At 39.4% G+C, this 25,171-nt stretch overlaps 1 protein-coding gene across 12 annotated transcripts in view; it reads right to left on the bottom strand.

Moving 5' to 3' along the window:
- The window catches only part of RIMS2 (regulating synaptic membrane exocytosis 2), a 627,382-nt gene that overhangs the window by 93,387 nt on the left and 508,824 nt on the right, over positions 1–25,171 (bottom strand). Inside the window, exon 30 of one of the 12 annotated variants that reach the window (XM_063451151.1) lies at positions 20,150–20,437. The exons of the other annotated variants lie outside the window; for them this stretch is intronic. Within the exon in view, the coding sequence (XP_063307221.1) occupies positions 20,150–20,437 (288 nt within the window). The remainder of the gene's footprint in view (positions 1–20,149; positions 20,438–25,171) is intronic. 12 annotated transcript variants of the gene reach the window in all.

The following is a 25,171-nucleotide window of genomic DNA, read 5'->3' as shown; positions in this document are numbered from 1 at the left end:
ACTTAGCCCTGCAGTGGCTGATAAGCTCTTTAGCACAAATATAAATATTTATTTTTGTGCCAATCTATGTGTGAGTGTATCCATTGTTTTTTATCCATTTTTTACCCCTTGGAATTAAATACTTCACTATGAATATGTTCTTTTCTAGTTTCTATCACATGCCAAATTCAACGATTTGCACATTTGTGATTGTGGTGCCCTCACTGGTATATGTTTGTTACTATACTATCTTTGACAGACAAAAAGGGCTTGTTCTTCTGAATTGGAATCTGGTTCTGGAATTCTGTTGGAGCGACATTCAGATGTCCTGAAAAAGTTTCTATTTTTGGGGAAATGGCTCAGCCAAGCTATATTTTCTCCCTTTGTACAAGACTAATTAATACCAATTGAGCATTGTTTAAATGCTAATACCTGTCTGAGTATAGCTGCTGACCATGTACATCTATTTATATCTACATTAACAAGCAGCAACAATAAAATCTAGCAACTGTGCGATTGTATTACCTCAACATTGGCCTCATCTTTAGCACGGTTACTTATTAAAGTGAGAATTCAAACTGAATGCAACGTGAAATTCACACTTACGGTCAAAATAGCTGAGCTGGGAACATTATCTCAGTCAGATAGGCTTTCAGTTCAGCTACTCTGGCCTTAACTTTGAAATGCTCTTCAAATTCACTTTGAATTCCTACTTTAGTAAATAATTCTGTAACGATGTTATAGCACACTGCTGACTCATTCAGACTTTTCTCAAATTTGCTAAATTTACACAATATTCTTCTTTGTTTGGTATCCATGAACACCAATCTATAGCTAGAATTGCCTTATAACTAAATATTCACCCCATGTTTGAAATTAATATTATTCTATTTTGTTTAAACAAAAACAGCTTTGCATAATGTATATACATCAAACTGTACCGTAATGGCCATAACAAATAAAATAAAACAGAAATCAGTGTATACATTATCATGTTCACACATTTTTGTTAGCAAGTTCACTAAACTCATTGTAAATGTCTTAAAATACAAGCACATACATTTCAAAGTGAATTTCATGTATAAGGCCAAAGTAGCTGAATAGATAGCATAATTGACAGAGAATTTTTTCCAATTCAGCTACCTTAAAGGACCACTATAGTGCCAGGAAAACATACTCGTTTTCCTGGCACAATAATGCCCTGAGGGTGCCCCCACCCTCAAGGCCCCCCTCCCGCCGGGCTCTAGAGTGAGGAACCGGATAAAATCTTAACTTTTTCCAGCACCGGGCTCCCTCGGCGCTGGGGAATCACCTCCTTCTTCTGCCGTCATCGGCTGAATGCGCATGCGCGGCAAGAGCCGCGCGCGCATTCAGCCAGTCTCATAGGAACGCATTCTCAATGCTTTCCTATGAACGCTGGCATATTCGCACTGTGAAAATCACAGTGAGAAGTGCAGAAGCGCCTCTAGCGGCTGTCAATGAGACAGCCACTAGAGGCTGGATTAACCCTAAAGTAAACATAGCAGAAAGTAATAGAACACTATAGTGTTAGGAATACAAACGCATATTCCTAACACTATAGTAACCTGGTAATCGTTTAGGTCCCCAGCCCCAACCTATAGTGAGTATTTATTATTTATTTATTATTGCCATTTATATAGCGCCAACAGATTCCGTAGCGCTTTACAATATTAATATTAAGTCAAAGATATTTGACTTAACCTCCCGCCTCCTTGGCTGAGATCATCAAGATCGATCATCTCAACCAATCCAATGCTTTCCCTCAGAGAAGCATTGGGAGGCTAGTGTGCATGTGCAGCGCAACTCTGCACTGCACCATTCAAATGGTTTCCATGAAGTGGCAGTAACCAGAGGCATTTAAAACCTGCAATGAAAATATTACTGTATCTAAAATGGGTGGGGAGAGGGGTATGGCATCAAGACCACTTCAGTGTCACTTGAACCCCTTAACAACTGATGACGGTTCAGGACCATCCTCAGAAACATCCCCTTGAGGACTGAACGTCATAATTACTTACCCGATCGCCGGGTCTGGGGGGTCTGCCTGACAGCCCAGACAGTACCCCCTCGGCAAATTAGGCCCCTGCGGCCATTTGATCGCTCTAACAGAGCAGTCACATGGCCGCAATAGGTGTCCAAGTATGTGCCTGCAGGGGGACTGCCTGTGATATCAGGCAGTCTCCCTGCTGCTGGAAGATAAAAATATAAATAAAATATGTTAGCAAATAAAATTTTTTAAATAATATATGCATATATATGAGATATATATATATACATGTATTATATCTATATATTATATGTATATATATATCTTGTATATATAATATCATACTAAGTGTACTTTTATATTAATATAATATATGTAAATTACACACGTATATATATAATATAGATAATAATTATATATATTGTATATATATCATTATAAATGTAAATAATAAGTAAATACAAATAAATAAAAATGTAAATAAATAAATAAAATTATATATATATATATATATATGTATATATATAAAAAATTTAAATAATATGATATATATATATATACCCATACACATAATTACATAAAAATTTCCATAACCCAGGCCGAAAGTCCAGAGAATTTAATTTGCTAGCACTGTATTTAACCCTGTAACTTTCCATGACACCCTAAAACCTGTACAAGTGGGGTACTGTTTTAGTCAGGAGACTTGTTTGAACACAAATATTAGTGTTTCAAAACAGTAAAACATATCACAGCGATGATATTGTCAGTGAAAGTTATGTTTTTTGCATTTTTCACACACAAACGGCACTTTCACTGATGATATCATTGTTGTGATACGTGAAACACTAATATTTGTGTTCAGCAAAGTCTCCTGAGTATAACAGTACCCCCCATGTACAGGTTTTATAGTGGTTTTGAAAGTTAAAGGGTTAAATATAAGGCTTGATTTTCCATTTTTTCCATTTGCCAGATTGGTTATGTTGTCTTTGAAAGCGTATGGTAGCCCAGGAATGAGTATTACCCCATGATGGCATACCATTTGCAAAAGCAGACAACACAAAGTATTGCAATGGGGTATGTTCAGTCTTTTTTAGTAGCCACTTAGTCACAAACACTAGCCAAAGTTAGTGTTCATAATTGTTTTTTTGCATTTTTAACACACAAACAAATATAAATGCTAACTTTGGCCAGTGTTTGTGACTAAGTGGCTACTAAAAAAGACTGGACATACCCCATATTGAATACTCTGGGTTATCTACTTTAACCCCTTAAGGACACATGACATGTGTGACATGTCATGATTCCCTTTTATTCCAGAAGTTTGGTCCTTAAGGGGTTAAAAATATGTACATGTGAGGTGTGATTCAGAGATTTATTACAGATAAAAGTGTTACAATGTCACTATTGATACATTTTAAAAATATATATTTTGAAACAGCAATGTCCTACTTGTACTGATAGCCCTATAACTTGCAAAAAAAGCAAAAAAGGAGGTAAACACTGGGGATTTTTAAACTCATGACAAAATTTTGAAAATTTTAGCACTTTTTTCATTAGCTTTTGTAGATGCGTAGAAGATTTTTCAAGTAAAACGTAAAAAAAAAAATCACTATATATATATATATTTTTTAAAGTAAATTATTATTATTATTATTATTATATGATACAAATAATGGTATGTAAAGAAAGCCCTTCTTGTCCTGAGAAAAAAACAATATATAAATTTGTATGGGAACAGTAAATGAGAGACAGGAAAATTACAGCTAAACACAAACACTGCAAATGTGTTAAGACAGCCCTGGTCCTTCACGTACAACATGGCCAAAACAGTCCGGTCCCTAAGGTGTTAAATGTAAAATTCACTTTGAATTCTCACGTTAGTGAATAGACCTGATAGTCCAGAAAGTTAAACATTGTTTATTGTCTCCTCTTCTATGTATCTTTACTCTGTGCGGAAAGAGGTGATATCAATGACTGACAGAGAGCTAAGGTGTGCCTTTTTACATTTAATTGTAAAGCCCCACAAATAAATAGTTATTTGTTTTTTTCAATTAAATATAGGGATAACAAAACATAATTAAATCTGAGATGTAACAATTCCTCTTTAAGGATTTAAAAAAAAAATATATAAAATAAATACAAGGATCCTTACATAAAAAAAAGGTTTCAAATAGGTTCAAACAGATAAATAAAGTAACAAAAAAGGATACAAATAAAACAAGATGAAGTACATGTAATAACATATGATATTACATACCCTTGGTAAAGTATAGCTCTCCACACCATATAAAATGTTTTATGTGACAGTAAACTTCACTAAGTTTTAAACTGAAGTCTGAATTACAAAATTTGGTTCAAAATAGATAAATAGGAACATTTTTCCACTCTACAGCTATAAGTAAGCTTGGTTTGTTTTTGCCTAAATAATGAAATCTGTAAAGTTCTATGAGAAACTCTGTTTATGCCATACTGCTCAGCCAACATACCTCAAATCCTTCATTTTGTTAAGTACACGTGGGTAACAAAATATGCACAGAAGTAGAAACAGACCAGTCTACACGTCTCATGGCAATGTCAGACAAAATCAGTATGTTTTGTGTGTATGTGAAGCCTCTGTATTTTTTCGGTTGTACTATACTGAAATTTCTTACGACAACTCAACAAACTGGGAGGACATTTTCTTTCCATTAACCCCTTCAGGACCGGCCTGTTTTTGCGATGTTTGTACGTTAAGGACCAGAGCAGTTTTAACACTTTTGTGGTGTTTGTGTTTAGCTGTAATTTTCCGCTCTCTCATTTACGGTTCCCATACAAGTTATATACTGTTTTTTTCACGACAAGAAGGGCTTTCTTTACATACCAGTATATATATTATGTCATATATTGTATTTAAAAAAAATAATAAAATATGGTGAAAAATAAAAAAAAAAACATGTTTTTGGACTTTTACTTGAAAAATCTTTTACTTATCTATAAAAGCTAATGAAAAAAACTGCTAAATAGATTCAAAATTTTGTCCCGAGTTTAAAAACACCCAGTGTTTACATGCTTTATTGCTTTTTTTTGCAAGTTATAGGCCTATAAATACAAGTAGGAAATTGCTGTTTCAATATATATATATTTTAAATGTATCAATAGTGACATTGTTACACCGTTATCTGTCATAAATCCCCGAAACACACCTAACATGTACATATTTTTTAAAGTAGACAACCCAGGGTATTCAAAATGGGGTATGTCCAGTCTTTTTTAGTAGCCACCTAGTCACAAACACTGGCCAAAGTTAGCATTTATATTTGTTTGTGTGTTAAAAATGCAAAAAACGCTAACTTTGGCCGGTGTTTGTGACTAAGTGGCTACTAAAAAAAGCTGAACATACCCCATTTGCAATACCTTGGGTTGTCTTCTTTTGCAAATGGTATGCCATCATGGGGCTAATTCTCATTCCTTGGCTACCATACGCTCTCAAAGGCAACCTAACCAATCTGACAAATTTCAATAAAAAAAAAAAAAGTAAAATCAAGCCTTATATTTGACCCTGTAACTTTCACAAACACTATAAAACCTCTACATGTGGGGTACTGTTATACTCAGGAGACTTCGCTGAACACAAATATTAGTGTATCAGAACAGTAAAATATATCACAGCAATAATATCCTCAGTGAAAGAGCTGTTTGTGTGTGAAAAATGCAAAAAACTTCACTTTCACTGACAATATCATCGCTGTGATATGTTTTACTGTTTTGAAACACTAATATTTGTGTTCAGCGAAGTTTCCCGAGTAAAACAGTACCCCCATGTACAGGATTTAGGGTGTCATAGAAAGTTACAGGGTTAAACACAGTGCTAGCAAATTAAATTATCTGGACTTTTGGCCTGGGTTGGCAGGCAGGTCCCTCAAATTGCAATCATTAAAATTACTTAATTAGGTAAAAATATTACATAAATATGCACGTAGAATTTTAATATATATACATATTTATATATTTGACGTCTACGTGTATATTTATGAAATTATTTATGTAATTATGTATGTGGACATATGTATATTTCGTATTATTTTTATTTATTTATTTATACATAGATATATATATCATTACATTCTAAGTGTATTTTGATATAAATATATATATATCAATATCAAAATACTGTTAGAATAAAACTGAATATATATATATAATTTTTTTTTAATTATTCAAAATTATTTTTATTTTTTGTTATTTATTTTTATTAACATATTATTTGTATTTTATAATAATATATATATACCATATATATAGTTATTATATATATTGTATATATTCGTGTGTAATTTAAATATAAGTGTATTTTTATAATTATATACGTATATATAAATATAAAAATACACTTAGTGTGACATTATATATATGATATATATACATATATTATATATAGGTATATATAGATATAATACATGTATATATAGCATATATATATACACATATTATTATTTTTTTACACAGATTTTTTTTTTACACTTTATTTTTGATTTTACAGATGCAGGGAGACTGCCTGTCAGCACAGACAGTCCCCCTGCAGGCAGATACACAGACCCCTATTGCGGTCATGTGATCGAGTGATCACATGGCCGTGGGGTCCTGATCTGCCGAGGGGGGACTGCCCGGGCAGACAGGCAACCCCCCTGGACCGGGAGGAGAGCTGATCGCCGCCGTGGGACCGACGGCGATCAGGTAAGTAGCCCAAAACCGTTATGACGGTTCAGGACCGTCAGCGGTCCAAACGCACGTTTTACCGCTGATGGTCCTGAACCGTCAGCGGTCCTTAAGGGGTTAAGGAAAAATAAGAATAATAACAAAGTATTTAACCAGGAAAGGTATATTCAGATTACTCTGGTTTTCAAGTATATCCTGGGGAGCTTACCTTAGCCCAACATCCAGGGGTTGTTACTATTACCCAATTTAATGGTACTCATTTAATCAACCTTGGAAGGATGAAGGTCTGAGTCAACCCAGCTGGGATTTGAATCAACAGATTCTACTGATGATGCATTAGCCCACTGAGCTATCTCACCGGCATAAAGGGAAAAAAGGAGTGCGCTAACACATTTATTGAAGAACAAGCATGTATACAGCATAGCTCTTTTTCAATGCATCTTGTCCTTCGGAACATAGAAACATAGAATGTGACGGCAGATAAGAACCATTCGGCCCATCTAGTCTGCCCAGAACGTTTACTGTATACATGCTTGTTCTTAAATAAATTTGCTGGTAGCCCTTCCCTCCTTTTTTCCTTTATTTTGCTTACTATTATACACTGTAGGAACCACAACATAGGGGATATAAGCACCATTAACTAGTGACAATATTAACTTTACTTTCTGTTTGGGGAACCATGGTAACCCTGGTATCTATATATTCTATATTTTCTTTCTATGAGCTAGTTTGCTCACTTTTCATTAAAAAGCACCAGTTATTACCAAGAAAGAAAATGTATCAAACGTTTTCCATGATGCACCCTTGTGTTTTAACGTCTGCAACTCTTCCTGGACCTCATTTCCCAATCCACTGGCACCGAACACTCGTGTATATACTATTGTGCACACTGGACTTATGGGAAAGGCACATTTTCCAATTCACTGCCACAGCAACACTACAAGGACACTTTAAAAAGTTGGCTCAGACTAGTCAATATGTGAGTGTGATAATTCACAGCCCAGTGAGCCCAAACATTTACTATCAATTTTTCTTTAATAATTGTATGCGAATATTAAAGCTGATGTAACATTAGACTGCAACAGCCCTTCGTATTAACACAATTGATCAAATATCGGGATTTATGCACTAAACATAGAATTGTGGCATATCAAAGTTTAGCTTAGAAATGTTAGGCAAAAAAACAACCAAGTTGTGACTAGAAAAACGACAGAGAATATTTCCAGATTAGCAAGACCATACCTAATTAGCTATTTTGTGGTATGCAACTTTCAGTTCATTCTAGTTTAGAGTTCCTTGAAAAGGAAACATGATATATATCTTGATTGGTATATCAAAGACTTGCTTGTAGAAATAAGAATTTCTCATTAATTTCCATAATTTAATTTATTTATTGTAATTCTTAGAAAAAGATCAGACGCCATCTATATATTTTCAACTTATTTCACCTTTTTTTCCCTAGAACCTATTTCGATGTAAGTGTGAAAAAAGTGGCAATTGTATTATCTAGTCTTTATTATCATCTCAGTTCTTAAAACACACTGTGCTAATAACAACGCTTCCTTGTATTTAAAACTACATTTAGCAGTTTCCTTTCATTACTGGAATGAATAAGATTATGATTTGTTGCATATTAGCAGCCTATTCAGAAATATCTAATTATTTCTTGGAAAAATGGCATTATGGCACATGTAAACCAAGGTCACCTTCAATGATTTTGAGGTCATATTTTAGTCCTTGATAAATTAAAGACTTTGTGGTCATGGAGGAGTTAACGTAATCCCAGTAACTATTTTTTTTTATATGCCTCTCAATTTGCAAGAAAATGTTAACAATGGCAGTAATTTTAGGACAACTATGAGGTAAAGAGCCATGTTTCCGTGGCAACTGTGCTTAGGGGGGGGGGGGGGGATGCTCTGTGTGCATCTGTCAGTTCATATAAAAACGAAGGAACTGTTGGTTTTAACTCATTGGGAAAAGTAGGATGGAGGAATGCATTGCTCACACTACCACGGCACATAAAGAGTTAATATTCCCTTACACACAATAACCTCACAAGCACCCCCATATTGATTAGCCACAATACCGCTATGGAGTGCTTATTTTCAGTAATAGACAAGAAAATAAAATGATCTATTGAGAATTAAAAAAAATGAACACATCATTTATTAAGTGTGTAGTATGACTGAAGGGTAAACTGGTCAAGATCTGAAATGATTACAGATCTTTCTGGGAAATAAACTTTAGAAACAAAATAATGAACAATTAGGAGGACCAGGCATGTTTGGAGGTCAATGGATGCTAAAATTATTTATCATTCTAGGGCTAACTAAGTTGGGATTGGGAAGTTGGTGGTCTGGAAGGTGAAGCAGAATTTATTGACTCCTCTCACTTGCTCTGGTGTGTTAGAACAGAAGGATCACAATCTAGGGGAACTGGTTATAAATTTCACATTTTCACCTGACCCTTTTTGCTATTGCTATGCCAATATATCAGCACAATATTCTTAAGAAATGACGAAAACCACATATAGAAATACATTTGAAAACAATGAAATGGTCCAGATTCTGATACCACTGTGTTTTGCTATGCATATGGATCATATTATAAAAACTAATAAACTAATGTGTATACTACGCTGTTTTGTGAAAGGGAAAAGAGAATAAAGTTCAAATCTTTGTTTCACTATACCCGTTCTTGCTACGTTACAATTTTTTTCAAGTTCCATGAACACACATTTAAACATGTTTGATGGACTTAAAGTTCTTTAGACTAAAAAAAATATATATATATATTTTGACAGATGTATTTTGTACGCTAAATCAAAATGCAAATTATATGTAGAGATGTATAAGTATCAGAGTGAAGAAGCTTAAAGGGAAACTGTCACTTCTAAGAAACTTGACAGTTCCTTTTTAAACCCTTCTACAAGTAAACCTTTCTATTAATAAGTCATCCATAACCCCAAGAAGACAAGAACATTCTACAGAAAAACCATAGCATTCCACAGCACAATCCGCATGCACTGCATACGAGTGCATCACAAACGTTCACAGCAATAGATAGCACAGTAATGTGCTATGTATGAGTGTATCACAGAGTACCACTTAAATAAATTGTCCTGCAATATGTAGGAAGATCCACAAGTATAGAATTCACAGTAACATAGGAACATAGGATGAGTGCCACCTATTCAAGAGATCAACCGGAAAAAAATAGATAGAACTGAATTTAACAAATCATTTCAAAATGAGTTGTGTATGTGCAGGGCCAGCACAATGATTTTTGGCTACACGGGCACATTTTGCCCAAAGCATGCACCATTTACACAGACGTGCCACACACACATGTAACACAATACTGTTTTTCATGATTTGTAATATTTTTTTTTTTTCCGGACTACATAAGCCCTGAAATATTTACAGTAATGTGAGTATATCACAGAGCTCCACAACAAAAAATTCTTGGCAACGTGTGCTTTATCAGTAAATCACATACTGATAATCACATACTGCATACATGTACCACAGAGCTTCTCCACAATAAAACCCACATTAATGTAATATACTGTGCATACATACACGTAGTGTCCAAGAACCCTCAACCCCTCAACAAAAGAGAAATTTCTTTTATATTTGATATGTTACCAAATATATGTTAAAACATATTAATTAATTTTGGTGGTCCAATGGTGGAGCACGGGGTCTGAACCTCTAGCTGGTGCAGACCATTATAATCACTCCCACGCAGTTTTTGCACTCACACAACACACTTGTCTCACACAACCAACACACACATATTATACATATTACACACAGCCAACACACATCACACACTACCAATACACGTCACACAATGCCGACGCACACACACACCAAACACAGCAATGAGTATAGAAGTGTATAACATAGTTCCACAGCCTTAAAACTCAGAGTAATGTGCATTTTGTATGGTTGTATCCCAGAGATTCACTGTAATAAACATCATAATGCTATGTGATGTAATGTGTGGTGGCTGTGTTTAGTGTGTGTGCATCGGCATTGTGTGTCGAGTGTGTTGGTAGTGTGTGATGTGTGTTGGCTGTGATGTGTGTTCTGAAAGTAATACTTATTTACATCAGTAAATTGATAGGTCATAAACGTGTCTGAATTTTCTAGGCAAATCACCGCTTACTTACCATGTCTCCCTTACAAATCTCAAGTTCCAGATGCAATGGCATGTCACTTTAGACATCATTACAGCGCCACCTGTGGCCACCGATCATTAGCTCTAGGTAGATTGCTGTACTTGTTGCTGTAATAGTATTGGGTACAGAAGTGTAACACGAACAGTAGGTTTTGGGGTAGTTAAGGGTAGTTAGAATTATGTGGGTTTATTGTTACTGTTCGAATTTGGGGGGGAGGGGGCTTATCTCAAGATGTTATGGACATTAAACCTAACATGAACTAAATTTAGCCCCAGCCTTTCCATAGCCTCAGCCTAATCTCTATGCATTTTTAATTGATGCTATTAAGGGCCATTTAATGTCGGAGGTTTTTTATGAACACAGCAACTTGTCAGAACCTCTATAACAAACTCACTATTTTAACAGCTGTGTTTTACGTGTGTAGACTCCGGATACTATTCCTGGTTAGGTACTTCCCCTTTGTTGTCCTAAATCGAAAATTTAGGCATAATGATTTATTTTTTATTTTTTGCACGATACCAAGTGCAGTTTTTTTGCAGAAACAATAAACATAACCTTATCTCAATCTATTGTCTTCTATTTCCAAATGTAAGTGATGCAATGCCTCAATAACGATACAGTGTACGTATCCCATTAACTCCAACTCTCGCATAGAGCTGCAAAGTATGAAAACTATGCCCCAGCTGTCTTCTAATAGGAATAAAACATGTTCTCATTTTATTTCCTGACACTTTTCTAGGTTCATTTTAATCCAATATATGTTGACAGGGTTGAGATAAAGCTTGTCGTTCTTGGTTGTCCTCATATCCCAGTAGAGGATTAGTAAAGTAGGCCAGCCAGTAACACATGCCTTAAGCAGATGTATTGTCCTTATCACCTTGTGAGATGTTCTCTACAGGTTCTGTGTTTCTCCTTTCAATACAGAGAATACAGATGTAAAAACTGTACTTTATTTCTGACAGCGATATAAAGATATAAAGGTAAGATTAGGTCAGTGCAGTGAAATGCATTCACATGACCTAATTCCACACATGATGCGCTGCAATATGTGGGTGGCTGCACTAATTAACCAGTTTTACACAAGCACTCTAGATCAGTTTGTACAACGAGGAAAGCTTTAAAGAAGAACTGTCTCTTCTCTGAAAGTGACAGTTCCTTATTCACTCAACAGAGTAACAAAGGCAAGTATAGAACACACTTAATGGCACTTACAGGGGAAAGGCTGGGAACTCTCCACACACACACTCCATACATAGTTGGCACCACAGTCATCTTGTCATACTCACCCTTCCCAACTCTGCCACACTCACCCTGTCACATTAACCTCCCTAATCCTGTTGCACAAATCCCCCAAACCATGCCACACTCAACCCCCTCTTATTCTGCCACACTCACCCTGTCAAATTAACCCCCCTAATCCTGTTGCACTCATCCCCCAAACCATGCCACAGGCACCCCTTCGCTCTGACGCACTTACCCTGTCACATTAACCATCCAATCCTGTTGCACTCATCCCCCAAACCATGCCACAGGCACCCCTTCGCTCTGACGCACTTACACTGTCACATTAACCCCCCCAATCCTGTTGCACTCATCCACCAAACCATGCCACAGGCAACACTTCGCTCTGTCGCACTCACACTGTCACATTAACCCCCCCCCAATCCTGTCATACTTGCAACCTAACCATGTCACACTCAACCCCCACTTACTCTGTCACACTCACCCTGTCACATTAACCATCCAATCCTGTCACACTCACTTCCCCTCGCTCTGTCACACTCCCTCCTCCAACCATGCCACACTTACCCCCAATCCTTTCACACTCACCCTATCACACTCACCGTCGCTAATCCTTTCACACTCACCTGTCCTTACTCTGACACTGATTCCTAACCTTGTCACATTCACTCCCCCACCTTGTCACACTCACCCTGTCACACTCACCCTGTCACATTAACTAGCTAATCCTGGCACACTCACCCCAATCATATTACACTAACACTCCCTTTTCTTCACCACACTCATCCCCAAACCTCCCTGTCACACTCACACCCCCGCTCTATGTCACTTACCTGGCCACTGTTACCCTTCAACTCACCCTGTTACTGTTACCTCTCAAATCACCCTGTCACAGTCATCCCATAAAGACAGTACTCACATGTACAAAGTCATAAAACACAGCTTTACCTTAGACAAAATGTACGAAGACCACAAGAATACACACAACACACCGCAAGAAGCTCCCATATACATATACGATCCCAAATAAAGACATACACACACGGGGATCCTCACTGTCAGACACACACTCTCAAGCACATACACAGGTAGACAATACCACACAGTGAGCAGGACCTATCTCCATTTGAATATGTGCTGGTCACCACTGCAACAAATGAGAATAGTTGTGAAGTCAAAGTAGATTATGAAATGAATTTCATAGGTAAGGCCAAAATAGTAAACTGAAAAAAAAGTAATGCATGGTTACTTCGACCTTAAATTTTTAATTATCTTTGACTCAACTTTGAATTCCCAATAATTTTCATTTTAGTGAATAATCCTGACAGCAGTGTATAATTAGAGAAGAGGACATAAAAGGAGAGAAGTTTGGTGATGGTTTCTGACCTTTGGTCCATCAAAACAAGACATCAACATCACTGATGATATCACAGATGTGAGTCTAAGTGTTTTCAAGCCACTTAAATGTCATGTGACCGTGCTCCTCAGGGCCCTCTCTAATCAAAATCGCCATCTTGGGCTAGTAAATTTAGTAAGGCAGGATTTGGGACTATTCCAGCATTCTGCTTTGCTCCTCCCATCCCGTGCGTCAATCAGAATAGTTATGTTTGATATACATACATACCGTATATACTGGAGTATAAGTCGACCCGAATATAAGTCGAGACCCTTAATTTTACCCCCAAAAACGTATTGACTCGAGTAAAAGACTAGAGTGGGAAATGCAGCAGCTACTGGTAAATTTCTAAATAAAATTATATCCCCAAAAAATTATATTAATTGAATATTTATTTACAGTGTGTGTATATAATGAATGCAGTGTGTGTGTGTGTATGAATGTGGTGTGTGTGTATGAATGCAGTGTGTGTGTGTATTAGTGCAGTGTGTGTGTGTATTAGTGCAGTGTGTGTGTGTATGAATGAAATGTGTGTGTGTATGAATGCAGTGTGCGTGTGTATGAGTGCAGTGTGTGTGTATGAATGCAGTGTGTGTGTATGAATGCAGTGTGTGTAGTGTGTGTGTATGAATGCAGTGTGTGTGTGTATGAATGCAGTGGGTGTGTATGAATGTAGTGTGTGTGTGTATGAATGTAGTGTGTGTGTATTAATGCAGTGTGTGTGTACCGTATTTTTCGCTCCATAAGACGCACCTCACCATAAGACGCACCTAGTTTTTAGAGGAAGAAACCCAGAAAAAAAATATTCTGAACAAACTGTCCCATAGTGTTTCTTACTATGGGACAGTTTGTACAGAATATTTTTTTTCTCCCCTGTCCCATAGTGTCCCCCCCTTCCATAGTCTTCTCCTCTCTCCCATAGACTTCATCTCCCCCCCTCCCCACAGACTTCATCTCCCCCCCTCCCCACAGACTTCATCTCCCCCCCTCCCCACAGACTTCCACCCCCCCTCCCTCCCCACAGACTTCCACCCCCCCTCCCTCCCCACAGACTTCCACCCCCCCTCCCTCCCCACAGACTTCCACCCCCCCTCCCTCCCCACAGACTTCATCCCCCTCCCATACTGTCCCCCTCCCCTTGTCCTATAATTACTTACCTGTCTTGCAGCGTTGACCGGCAGCACAGGGCGCACCGCGGTAGTGGAACTTGAATTTCATGTTCCGGTTGCCGGCGGGACTGAAAGGAAGTGCGCACTCAGCTTGTGCGCACTTCCTTTCAGTCCCGCCGGAAACCGGAACATGGAATTCAAGTTCCACTACCGCGGTGCGCCCTGTGCTGCCGGCCAACGCTGCAAGACAGGTAAGTAAAGCTTCATATTCGCTCCATAAGACGCACAGACATTTCCCCTCACTTTTGAGGGGAAAAAAAGTGCGTCTTATGGAGCGAAAAATACGGTATATAATGCAGTGTGTGTATATAATGCAGTGTGTGTATATGAATGCAGTGTGTGTGTGTTGCAGAGTGTGTGTGTGTGAGCAGAGCCTTGGTGGGGGGTGGGCACTTGTATTATTTAAAAAAAAATTATTATTATTATTTTAATATTACATTTTTTTTATATATATTATATTTTATTTTTATTTTATTATTTAAATTTGTATTTATATTTTTTTGTCCCCCCCTCCCTGCTTGTTAGCTGGCCAGGGAGAGGGGCTCTCACTCCCTGGTGGTCCAGTGGCATTGGCAGTTCAGTGGAGGGGGCTGGCAGAGAGCTGTAACCTACCTTTCCTGCAGCTCCTGTAAGCTCCCCACTGCAAGTTTTGCGCGGAGCGTGACCCTGCCGCTCTCGCGAGACTTGCAGTGGGGAGCTGACAGGAGCTGCAGGAAAGATAAGTTACAGCTCTCTGCCAGCCCCCAACAGCCCCTTGTCTGTATTATGGCAATGTAAGTTGCCATAATACAGACATTGACTCGAGTATAAGATGAGTGGGGGGTTTTCAGCACAAAAAAATTGCTGAAAAACTCGTCTTATACTCGAGTATATACGGTACATATTATATGAACGGCATCCTTTGTTAGCTAAACAGAATCAAATTCGTGATAAATGTTAGGAGGTATGCTATACATATTTAAATAAAACAAGTAAAAGTTACTTCTGATTATTTAGGCTTCTTTAAACCACTCCCACAGTTACACTGAGGTTGAAACATAATGCTATGGAAAAAAATATGTCTGGTGAACGCAGTTTTCAATATTTTTTTTCAGTTTTAGACAACATTGGACGTTGTTTTGTCTCCTGGAGGGAAGCAGGGCTCATATTTACAGACTAAAAACTGGAGTCTGGAACAAATGTAGGCGCTACGTTATTTCTATGCTCAGATCCAGGTTTGCGTTCATGTTATTATAACATCTCTGCAGCAGAGAAATGGGTCAGGATTTATCAGGGGAGAGCAGCACTCATACGGAGTCACTTGGCAACCAGATGTGTCGAGTCTGATACACAGACAACAGATTTAAAGAGGAAATGTGAATGCATCCTGCAGGATCGCGGACTACAATTCCCAGAATTCCCTGCCAGACCTCTAGAATACATTTTCAAATAAGAGCTTTGGGGAACAGATATGGCCTCCCCCCGATGTAGAATTTTTCATGAGCAAATGTATGAATCACTGGATTAAATTAATCTAGAAGTGTTAAGCAAAAATTAAGACAATAAAATAAAATAATGAAATAAGTATAACTCTCAGCATGAAAAAAAATAAATGCACATGAACCCTGACATAAGTTTCATTGGCAAATTATACATTAAAGGGGGAGTTTCTAGAAAAGAAAATGAATTAAAAGGCATCAGGATTATTTATTTAATACTAGAATGATTAAATACTGTAATGATGGGTGCAATACTTAGTGTGAGGCACAGGTATCTTGGCATGGTGAGTATTAAGGGCCAAAGGTAGTTTTGGTACTTGTTTAACCTGTATCTGATCTGAGCCCTTATTAACAATTGGGATACTATAGTACCAGGAATACAAAGCTGTATTGCTGTATTCCTCTATTGCTGGCACTATAGCTCCCTCTGCCACCCTCGCCCCCCTCCCTTACCCCTCCTACCCAGTGAATAAGGGTTAAAAATATTTTATTTACTTATCTGATCCCAGCACCAATGCCTCTCGGTGCTTGGTCGACGCTCAGCCCCCACCCCCTGATGTCCTGCACATTATACCTCCCCACAGGAAAGCATTGAATCAATGCTTTCCCATGGGGAAAAAAATCTGATGCTGGATGTCCTCAAAAGTCTGTTTCGATCCAGGAAGTGCCCCTAGTGGCTGTCTAGTAGACAGCCACTGGACGCAGACTTAGTGGTGCAATGTCAAACATTTCAGTTTCAGAGAAACTACAGTGTTTACATTGCAGCACTAAGTGGAATTATTATTCAAAGTAAGGTCTTGATTTAATATTTTTGGATACAATTTTCATATGATTTAATAATTTTTTACACATTTTAAAGTAATTTTTTTCTCAAAATATTAAAATATCAAAATATACATAATATACATATAAATCGATATATGTAAAAAAAATATATATACATATTTTTAAAAATATTAAATTATTTGAAAAGCTTATTAATAAATAATGTCTAAATATTGTTACTCTGAAATGATTGAAGGGGATGCAGCTGTGCCAGAATTTTATTTTTTTTAAGTGGTGCCAGGCAACAGCCCAGAGCACTTGCCTTTTATATATTTTTCATAGAGCTGTATTGGGAAGTCTCTAATTAGACAGTCACAAAAAAATCCGGGCGGGGTTAGAAGGGGATGGCTTGCAAAGGCTGCAGACAGGAGAACTGCAGCTTTTGCGATCTGGTTTTATATATACCACTAAGATAAAAAACATAATAAATTGCGTGCGTGTTTTCACTGAACCTGAGAAGTGGCTCCGGCATCCTCACAATCTGCATTTATTTACTAGGACCCTAAGAACCTACCCAAACACTCAGAAATATAAATTCAGTCTGAGAATGTGGCTAATTACCCTCAGATCTGCAGAATCAGTACGGGACCCTGAGAATGTGACTATTCATCAAGAAAATCTGTTCATTCCTCTAAAGCTCGTTATTATCATTAAACCAGTAAATCCAGAGACTGGAGTGATAATGGCCTGACATGTGACCCAGAGACTGGAGTAACCTGACTTGTCATTTACTTTGACTCCACTTATGTAGTTAAGTAGTTATTTGATTTTTATTATTATTATTATATTTATGCATTTGATTTTAAGCGGATATGATGTCATTACATCACGTACTGCTTTCGTCTCCTCTCTCTGTGCCAGCCGGCTGTCCTGCATTGAGCAGTGAGTGTCACTTGTTATTTTTAATTGTCTTTTTTTTGTCTGCCCTATAAATATGTGTGTTATCACTCATTTTGTTATGTTTGATAAAGGTTCCTTCAACAAAGTCTGCTTACTAATTTGACTCAGAGTGCACAGGAGTTTGTTTATTATTATGACCCAAAGACTGGAGTTACAATGTCCCCACCTGTGACCAGTTACTGGAGTTACAATGCCCCTCCCCCCCCTCTACTCCCCATGGCCAGTTACTGGAGTTACAATACACCCCACCTGTGACCAGATACTGGAGCTACAATGCCCCCCCCCCCTCCACTCCCCATGGCCAGATACTGGAGTTACAATGCACCACACCTGTGACCAGATAGTGGAGTAACAATCCTACATGTACCTTGTGGTGAAACTCTTGCCCCTATATCGTAACCACTTGAACATCTTATGTGACTGGCCATATTGTGAAATGGTTGAATAGGAATAGTGCTGTGTTAAGACCCTTCTGGCATAAAGGAGCAAAACCGCCGTTTAGTTGAGCTTCCCCTTTCTCAATAATGCAAACTCCATTTGTATACTCCAACCGTACGAATTGCAACCATGGGAATGCGCCACTTTCCCGGCCGGGACCCGTACGGATCCCAAACTCACGAACAATAAATCCACGAATCGCGGCTAACAGCCGATCAAATATAACATCCAAGCGGCTTTCGTTTCCAGCAATCAGTCGCTAACCGTGTAGTAAATCTCCCCTCCAATAACGAGACCAAGCTCCGCATTGAGGGTAAAATAAGAACTGGCTTTACTGTGGGCTACCCGCCCGTATTTATGCAGGTCTCCCACTTGGTGGACACTCCCCTAGGGTACCAAATGGGAGACTGTAATGACAGACAGACATATGGCACATTTAGACATACAGGCACAAAATATTCCCACAATGCATCCCGGTTTCCTGCCCTCTGCCCTGGAGATAATCGAGAAGTAATTCAATTATCTCCAGGACAGAGGCAAATCGCCATTTTAAATTAGACACAAAAACCATTTAAAATAAATAAGTTTACAACTACCGAACATATTACATTCCTGCAACGTATCCCCAGATCTGAGTGCATATTCTTAGCGAATAGCGCTCAGATCCCATACGTACAGTTCAATCGCCATGGAGTCAAAGTCTCTTACAGTCTTTCGGTATACGATTGACTCCATGGGACGGCTATCTGGGTTAAGTCCATTCGTGTAATCCAAACTCCCGAATGGCCGGTGGTCGCATGCCTTGTCGACTGAGAAGGGCGGTCGGTGATTTCAGGGGTGTTCGGCAGAAAGAGTGTCCGTTTTTAGTTCCATAGAATCTGCGCCGAACACCGCTGGTCTTTCGCATGGTGTAGATGGCCGCCGCCTCATGGTCGGCATACGAACGACGACCACCCTGAATACGGTTGGAATGGAGAGGTGTCTGCAGTTAACCGCTACGTTCTAATTGGGGCCAAGAGGTTAACCAGCAGCACACTTCTCTCCTGGGTGGCCGTCCGTTCGGTAGTTTTAATCAGTTCTTTCAGAAACAAACGAAGAGGGGTATACGGACAGGCAAATAGACGAAACGGGGCAAACAGACGAACCAGCAATCTTAGTCTATACAGATGGATCTGTCACATGCTGTGTCAATACTCATATAGCAATGGGGAAAATTGAGAGCCATTGTTCAACTGATCTAATCAGGAACCACTTGCTAAAACAATCACAAATCCTAAAGCAACCATCAATGGTTGCAAAGATCTTGATCATGTGAACATTAGGTTTTGAACATTGTTCATTCTCTACATTCCATTATGTGAATCTATAGAGTTACAGCATGGAGCATTCTACGATAGGCAGCACAGAGGGACGGATAAAGGGATAGTAAAGGGTGTATAGCAGTTAGACACTTATTTAATGATATATCATTAGCTAATATGGCTTTAGTGGTCTTCTCCCAATCCTGCTTGTCATTGTTTTGCAACAGATTTAGACAAGTGAGGCGTACAAATTCTACAGTGTTTATGATTACTCTGAAAAATAATTCTTTATACAGATATAAAAAATACACCGGTTGTTGTTTTTTTTTTTTTTTTTGTAATAGCAAGTTAAAAAGCATTATTATTATATTTATTATAATTTTTGTAAAGGTGAGCTAGAACACACGTTACAACTATGTCTACAGCCAATGGTTTAAGCAGTCTATCCCTTTAAAGGAAAACAGAGAGGAGAAAGGATTGGGAAACTCTACATCTACATAAAGGAGAGAGGTTCTATGAACATTTATTTTACCTGATGTCATTCTCTGACAATCTCCTTGTCAAGGTCTCTTTTTGGTTTTCCTCCTGTTCTTGACTTCCCTCCTCTTTTCCATCATGCAGACTATCTTCCTCTACGGGTTCTTTGCTTTCTGTCTTGGTGCAGTTTTCACTGGTTGGCTGCACTTCCGTAACCTTTTCACTATCCTCATCCTGCCTAACTTCCTCCTCATCTTCTTCAGGGAACCCCAAGTCTCTGTGATGCTCCCCTCCCTGGCCTCCCTGTTTATTCTCCCACCTAGCCTCTATTTCCCTGGATGTCCTAACCAGTCACAGAAATGGGAAGGCATGCAAACAGAAAGAAAAGAGAAGAATTAGACACAAACAATAAAACAAATCCACATGCAGGATAAAGAAAGTTTATTGGAAAAGGATGAAGCTATATGAAATGGCTAGGCTTTAGACCTTCAGTTACTGCAGACTACATTTCCCTCAATGCACAAGCTCGTCATTCAGCTGGCTGGCAGTGTATTGTGGGAAATGAAACCCAAACTAACTGGAGATCCAATAATAAACAAACACTGCTATAGCCCATTGCTTGGCAAAATAAAATGAACCAGGGAATATGATGTGAGCCGTTTCAGTATGACTTTCATTGCCTTTCTGTCTCAATTTATATTCTCTTCAATATCCTAGTTGAAACATTTCTTAAATAGCCGTTGAAAATGGCCATTGCATCCATAGCCGTTGAAAATGGCCATATTAATTGAGAATTTAGCTTTGAAAAGATAGTATAATGGCTTAATAGCAGTTAGGGAAATTTCCTGATTTGCAAGCTGTCCAATAGCCAAAAAACCTTTTATTCATAGTAAAAACTAAATTACGATGTGTCCAGCATTTAAAGTGAACCTGTCATGACAGATATAGGTTTGCAGTTTTCTAACCATATGGCTTGACTCATATTATAGAACTAAGTGCTTATTCCCTTAATACTTTTAAAAGTTAATATTTTAATTTATTTCCATTACCACTGTCTCCTGCTGAGAGCATCACTCGAGTTTTCAGTGGGTATAATGCTTGCTGTAAGACTCACTTCTCCTGCATACCCCTTTTGGGAAGCACAAACTTGCTCCCGTAATAGGTTAATAGTCCCCAACCATTTATGTTGTCATTATGGTATGTAAATAAAACATATCTGTACTCTCTCTCTATTTTCAAATTGCTTATTCACAGCTGCAGCAATAAACCATTCTGACTGCTTCTCTCCCATCTCGCTGCTGCTGTTCTCACACAGAGCCTTCCCCTCCTCCCTACTTCCCATTGTAGGCATTGCTTCCTCTTACTCTTAATTCAAGCAGAAGAAATGCCCAGGAGAGGTTTTTCTGAAAAAAACAAAACAGACATGCAGAGCAGAAACTTTTCTCTCTGCTGATTGATATAAGTTCGTCACAGACTGAACTGGCCGAGAGTAGAGGGAAAGGACTACTTTTTAACCTCTGATTTTAGAGAAGTCTAGACATTTCTGAGCAATTCTGGTACAACAATGTATAGATGAAATTTGATTCATTATAATTTAATATTAAGTTGTATTTGTCATGACAGGTAGCCTTTAATCATTCTTTAACAAACATTAATTAATGTTGAATTTAACTGGATACTTCGTATTTTCTTGAAAAATATACAACACATAAAAAATCATGATGTAATTATGTTACTAACAGTCTTAGTCTTGAATCCAGTGCTACTTAGATCTACCCTTTTCCTTACATTTCTCTCCAATTCTTGAAACAGGAAGCCACAAATGGTGGTACCGTAGATTGACTGAGAGCATCAGCTGATGTCTGAGGCTTCCTGTTTCAAAAAACAGAGAGGAGCAGAAGAACAAAGATGCTGTATTCAAGATTTTGGGGCTAAACCATTCGTGAACGGTTACAATTTTAATGGTAAGCCAACTCCAGGGACCTCCTGGCACCATAATAACGTAATACCGATGGACTTTTCCTTTAAAGTTACACTTATTTTTTGTGTGTTCTAGTAATTTATTTTAAGTTATAATTTGGCTTTTAATGCGGAGTGGTAGAATTGCATGGTTTTTATAGCAACCATTTACATTTAGTATACAAAATTTAGAGTAAATCATTATTGTTCATTTTATTTGCAATACACGTAAAGGAATAGGCACACTAATCATTAGGGGATAAAATGTGGCTCTGAGGTGTGCTGCTGAAAACATTGGGCATATTTAATCACCTCGTGCAGTCAGTTTTGTACATATTATTTAAAATACTATTTTCTCAGTGACAATCCATTTCAAGGGCAGATTTGTTTTATATATAGCACAGCTGAATCCACAAGGATGCATGACTTCACTGTAGTGATTATGGTGCGCCGGTGCTGTCCCACCATAACTTTTTTTTATTTTCTTTGATTTGGCTATAGCAAATGTTCCCATTCCACTTCAGCAATATCAAAGTTGTCCCTGCTATGTCTTAATTCATTGAAGGACAGTATCAGCTGATATGTATGAGGACGTATGATGTCCAAAGGCAGACAAAAATTATATTGGAAAGGGAACTTCTGCCTCAAAGATATCACAGAAGAACAAAAGGGCCTGTGTCCAGTGGCGTACATACCGGGGTCGCAGGGGTCGCGGCTGCGACCGGGCCCGGCCCACCAGGGGGCCCGGCCGCCCTGCGACCCAGGTATGTACCCACAGGGCCAGCCTCTTCTGCTGGGGGGCCCAGGAGCCGGCCACCTCCGGGCCCCCCGAGGCTGGCCCTGCTGTCACCCGGCTGGCTGGCAGGCGCGCGAGGGAGCACTGTCCCCTGGGTGCTCCCTCTTCAGCTCCCTCGCGCACCGCACTGAAACCGGAGCCGGAAGATGACGTCATCTTCCGGCTCCGGCATCAGTACGCGGCGCGCGAGGGAGCTGAAGAGGGAGCACCCAGGGGACAGTGCTCCCTCGCGCGCCTGCCAGCCAGCCGGGTGACCAGCAACACCACTGGACCCCAGGGAATCCCCCCAGCTCTCACACAGGTAAGGAGGCTGGGGGGATTAAATTTAAAACAAAATAAAACAAAACGTGTGATTGTGTTAGTGTGAGTGATTGTGTTAGTGAGTGTGTTAGTGTGAGTGATTGTGTTAGTGAGTGTGTTAGTGTGAGTGATTGTGTTAGTGTGAGTGATTGTGTTAGTGAGTGTGTTAGTGTGAGTGATTGTGTGAGTGTGTTAGTGTGAGTGATTGTGTTAGTGAGTGTGTTAGTGAGTGTGTTAGTGTTAGTGAGTGTGTTAGTGTGAGTGTGTTAGTGTGAGTGTTAGTGAGTGTGTTAGTGTGAGTGTGTGTGTGTGTGTTAGTGAGTGTGTTAGTGTGAGTGTGTTAGTGTGAGTGTTAGTGAGTGTGTTAGTGTGAGTGTGTGTGTGTTAGTGTTAGTGAGTGTGTTAGTGTTAGTGAGTGTGTTAGTGTGAGTGTGTGTGTGTGTGTGTGTTAGTGAGTGTGTTAGTGTTAGTGAGTGTGTTAGTGAGTGTGTGTGTTAGTGAGTGTGTGTGTGTGTTAGTGAGTGTGTTAGTGTGTGTGTTAGTGTGAGTGTGTGTGTGTGTTAGTGAGTGTGTGTGTGTTAGTGAGTGTGTGTGTGTGTGTGTTAGTGAGTGTGTTAGTGTGTGTGTCTGTTACTGAGTATGTTTGTGTGCGTCTGTCTGTCAGTAAATGTGTGAGTCTGTTCATGAGAGTGTGTGTGTGTGTGTGTGTCTAAAGCACTTACCTTTCTCCAGCGCCGGGCTCCCTTGGCGCTGGGGATCTCTCCGTCCCGATCCGCCTCTCAGCTCCGAATGCACATGTGTGGCAAGAGCCACGCGCGCATTCAAACCGCCCATAGGAAAGCATTACTCAATGCTTTCCTATGGACGTTCAGCGTCTTCTCACTGTGATTTTCACAGTGAGAATCGCAGAAAATCCTCTAGCGGCTGTCAATGAGACAGCCACTAGAGGCTGGATTAACTCTCAGTGAAACATAGCAGTTTCTCTGAACTGCTATGTTTTCAGCTGCAGGGTTAAAACTAGAGAGACCTGGCACCCAGACCACTTCATTGAGCTGATTTGATCTGGGTGTCTGTAGTGGTCCTTTAAGTGTATGTGTTTATGCATGCACTGGCGTACATACCGCGGTCGCACGGGTCGCAGCCCTGCTACCAGGTGCCCGCCGCCATGTGTTGCGGCCCCAGCCCGCGCAGAGTAAGCGCGGGGGGGGGGGCCCACGGATCAGTTTTCGCACCGGGGCCCCATGGGTTGTGTGTACGCCACTGCCTGTGTCGAAAACAGTTTGAAACGTTATCATAGGGCAGCACTGGGAAACGTTATCATAGGGCAGCACTGGGAAACGTTATCATAGGGCAGCACTGGGAAACGTTATCATAGGGCAGCACTGGGAAACGTTATCATAGGGCAGCACTGGGAAACGTTATCATAGGGCAGCACTGGGAAACGTTATCATAGGGCAGCACTGGGAAACGTTATCATAGGGCAGCACTGGGAAACGTTATCATAGGGCAGCACTGGGAAACGTTATCATAGGGCAGCACTGGGAAACGTTATCATAGGGCAGCACTGGGAAACGTTATCATAGGGCAGCACTGGGAAACGTTATCATAGGGCAGCACTGGGAAACGTTATCATAGGGCAGCACTGGGAAACGTTATCATAGGGCAGCACTGGGAAACGTTATCATAGGGCAGCACTGGGAAACGTTATCATAGGGCAGCACTGGGAAACGTTATCATAGGGCAGCACTGGGAAACGTTATCATAGGGCAGCACTGGGAAACGTTATTATAGGGCAGCACTGGGAAACGTTATCATAGGGCAGCACTGGGAAAGGTTATCATAGGGCAGCACTGGGAAACGTTATCATCGGGCAGCACTGGGAAACGTTATCATAGGGCAGCACTGGGAAACGTTATCATAGGGCAGCTCTGGGAAACGTTGTCATAGGGCAGCACTGGGAAACGTTATCATAGGGCAGCACTGGGAAACGTTATCATAGGGCAGCACTGGGAAATGTTATCA

This window comes from Pelobates fuscus, chromosome 4 (assembly GCF_036172605.1).
Source record: "Pelobates fuscus isolate aPelFus1 chromosome 4, aPelFus1.pri, whole genome shotgun sequence".
In the NCBI taxonomy this organism is placed as follows: domain Eukaryota; kingdom Metazoa; phylum Chordata; class Amphibia; order Anura; family Pelobatidae; genus Pelobates; species Pelobates fuscus.
The sequence above is the reverse complement of the archived record's forward strand: the minus strand, read 5'-3'. Positions and strand labels throughout refer to the sequence as shown.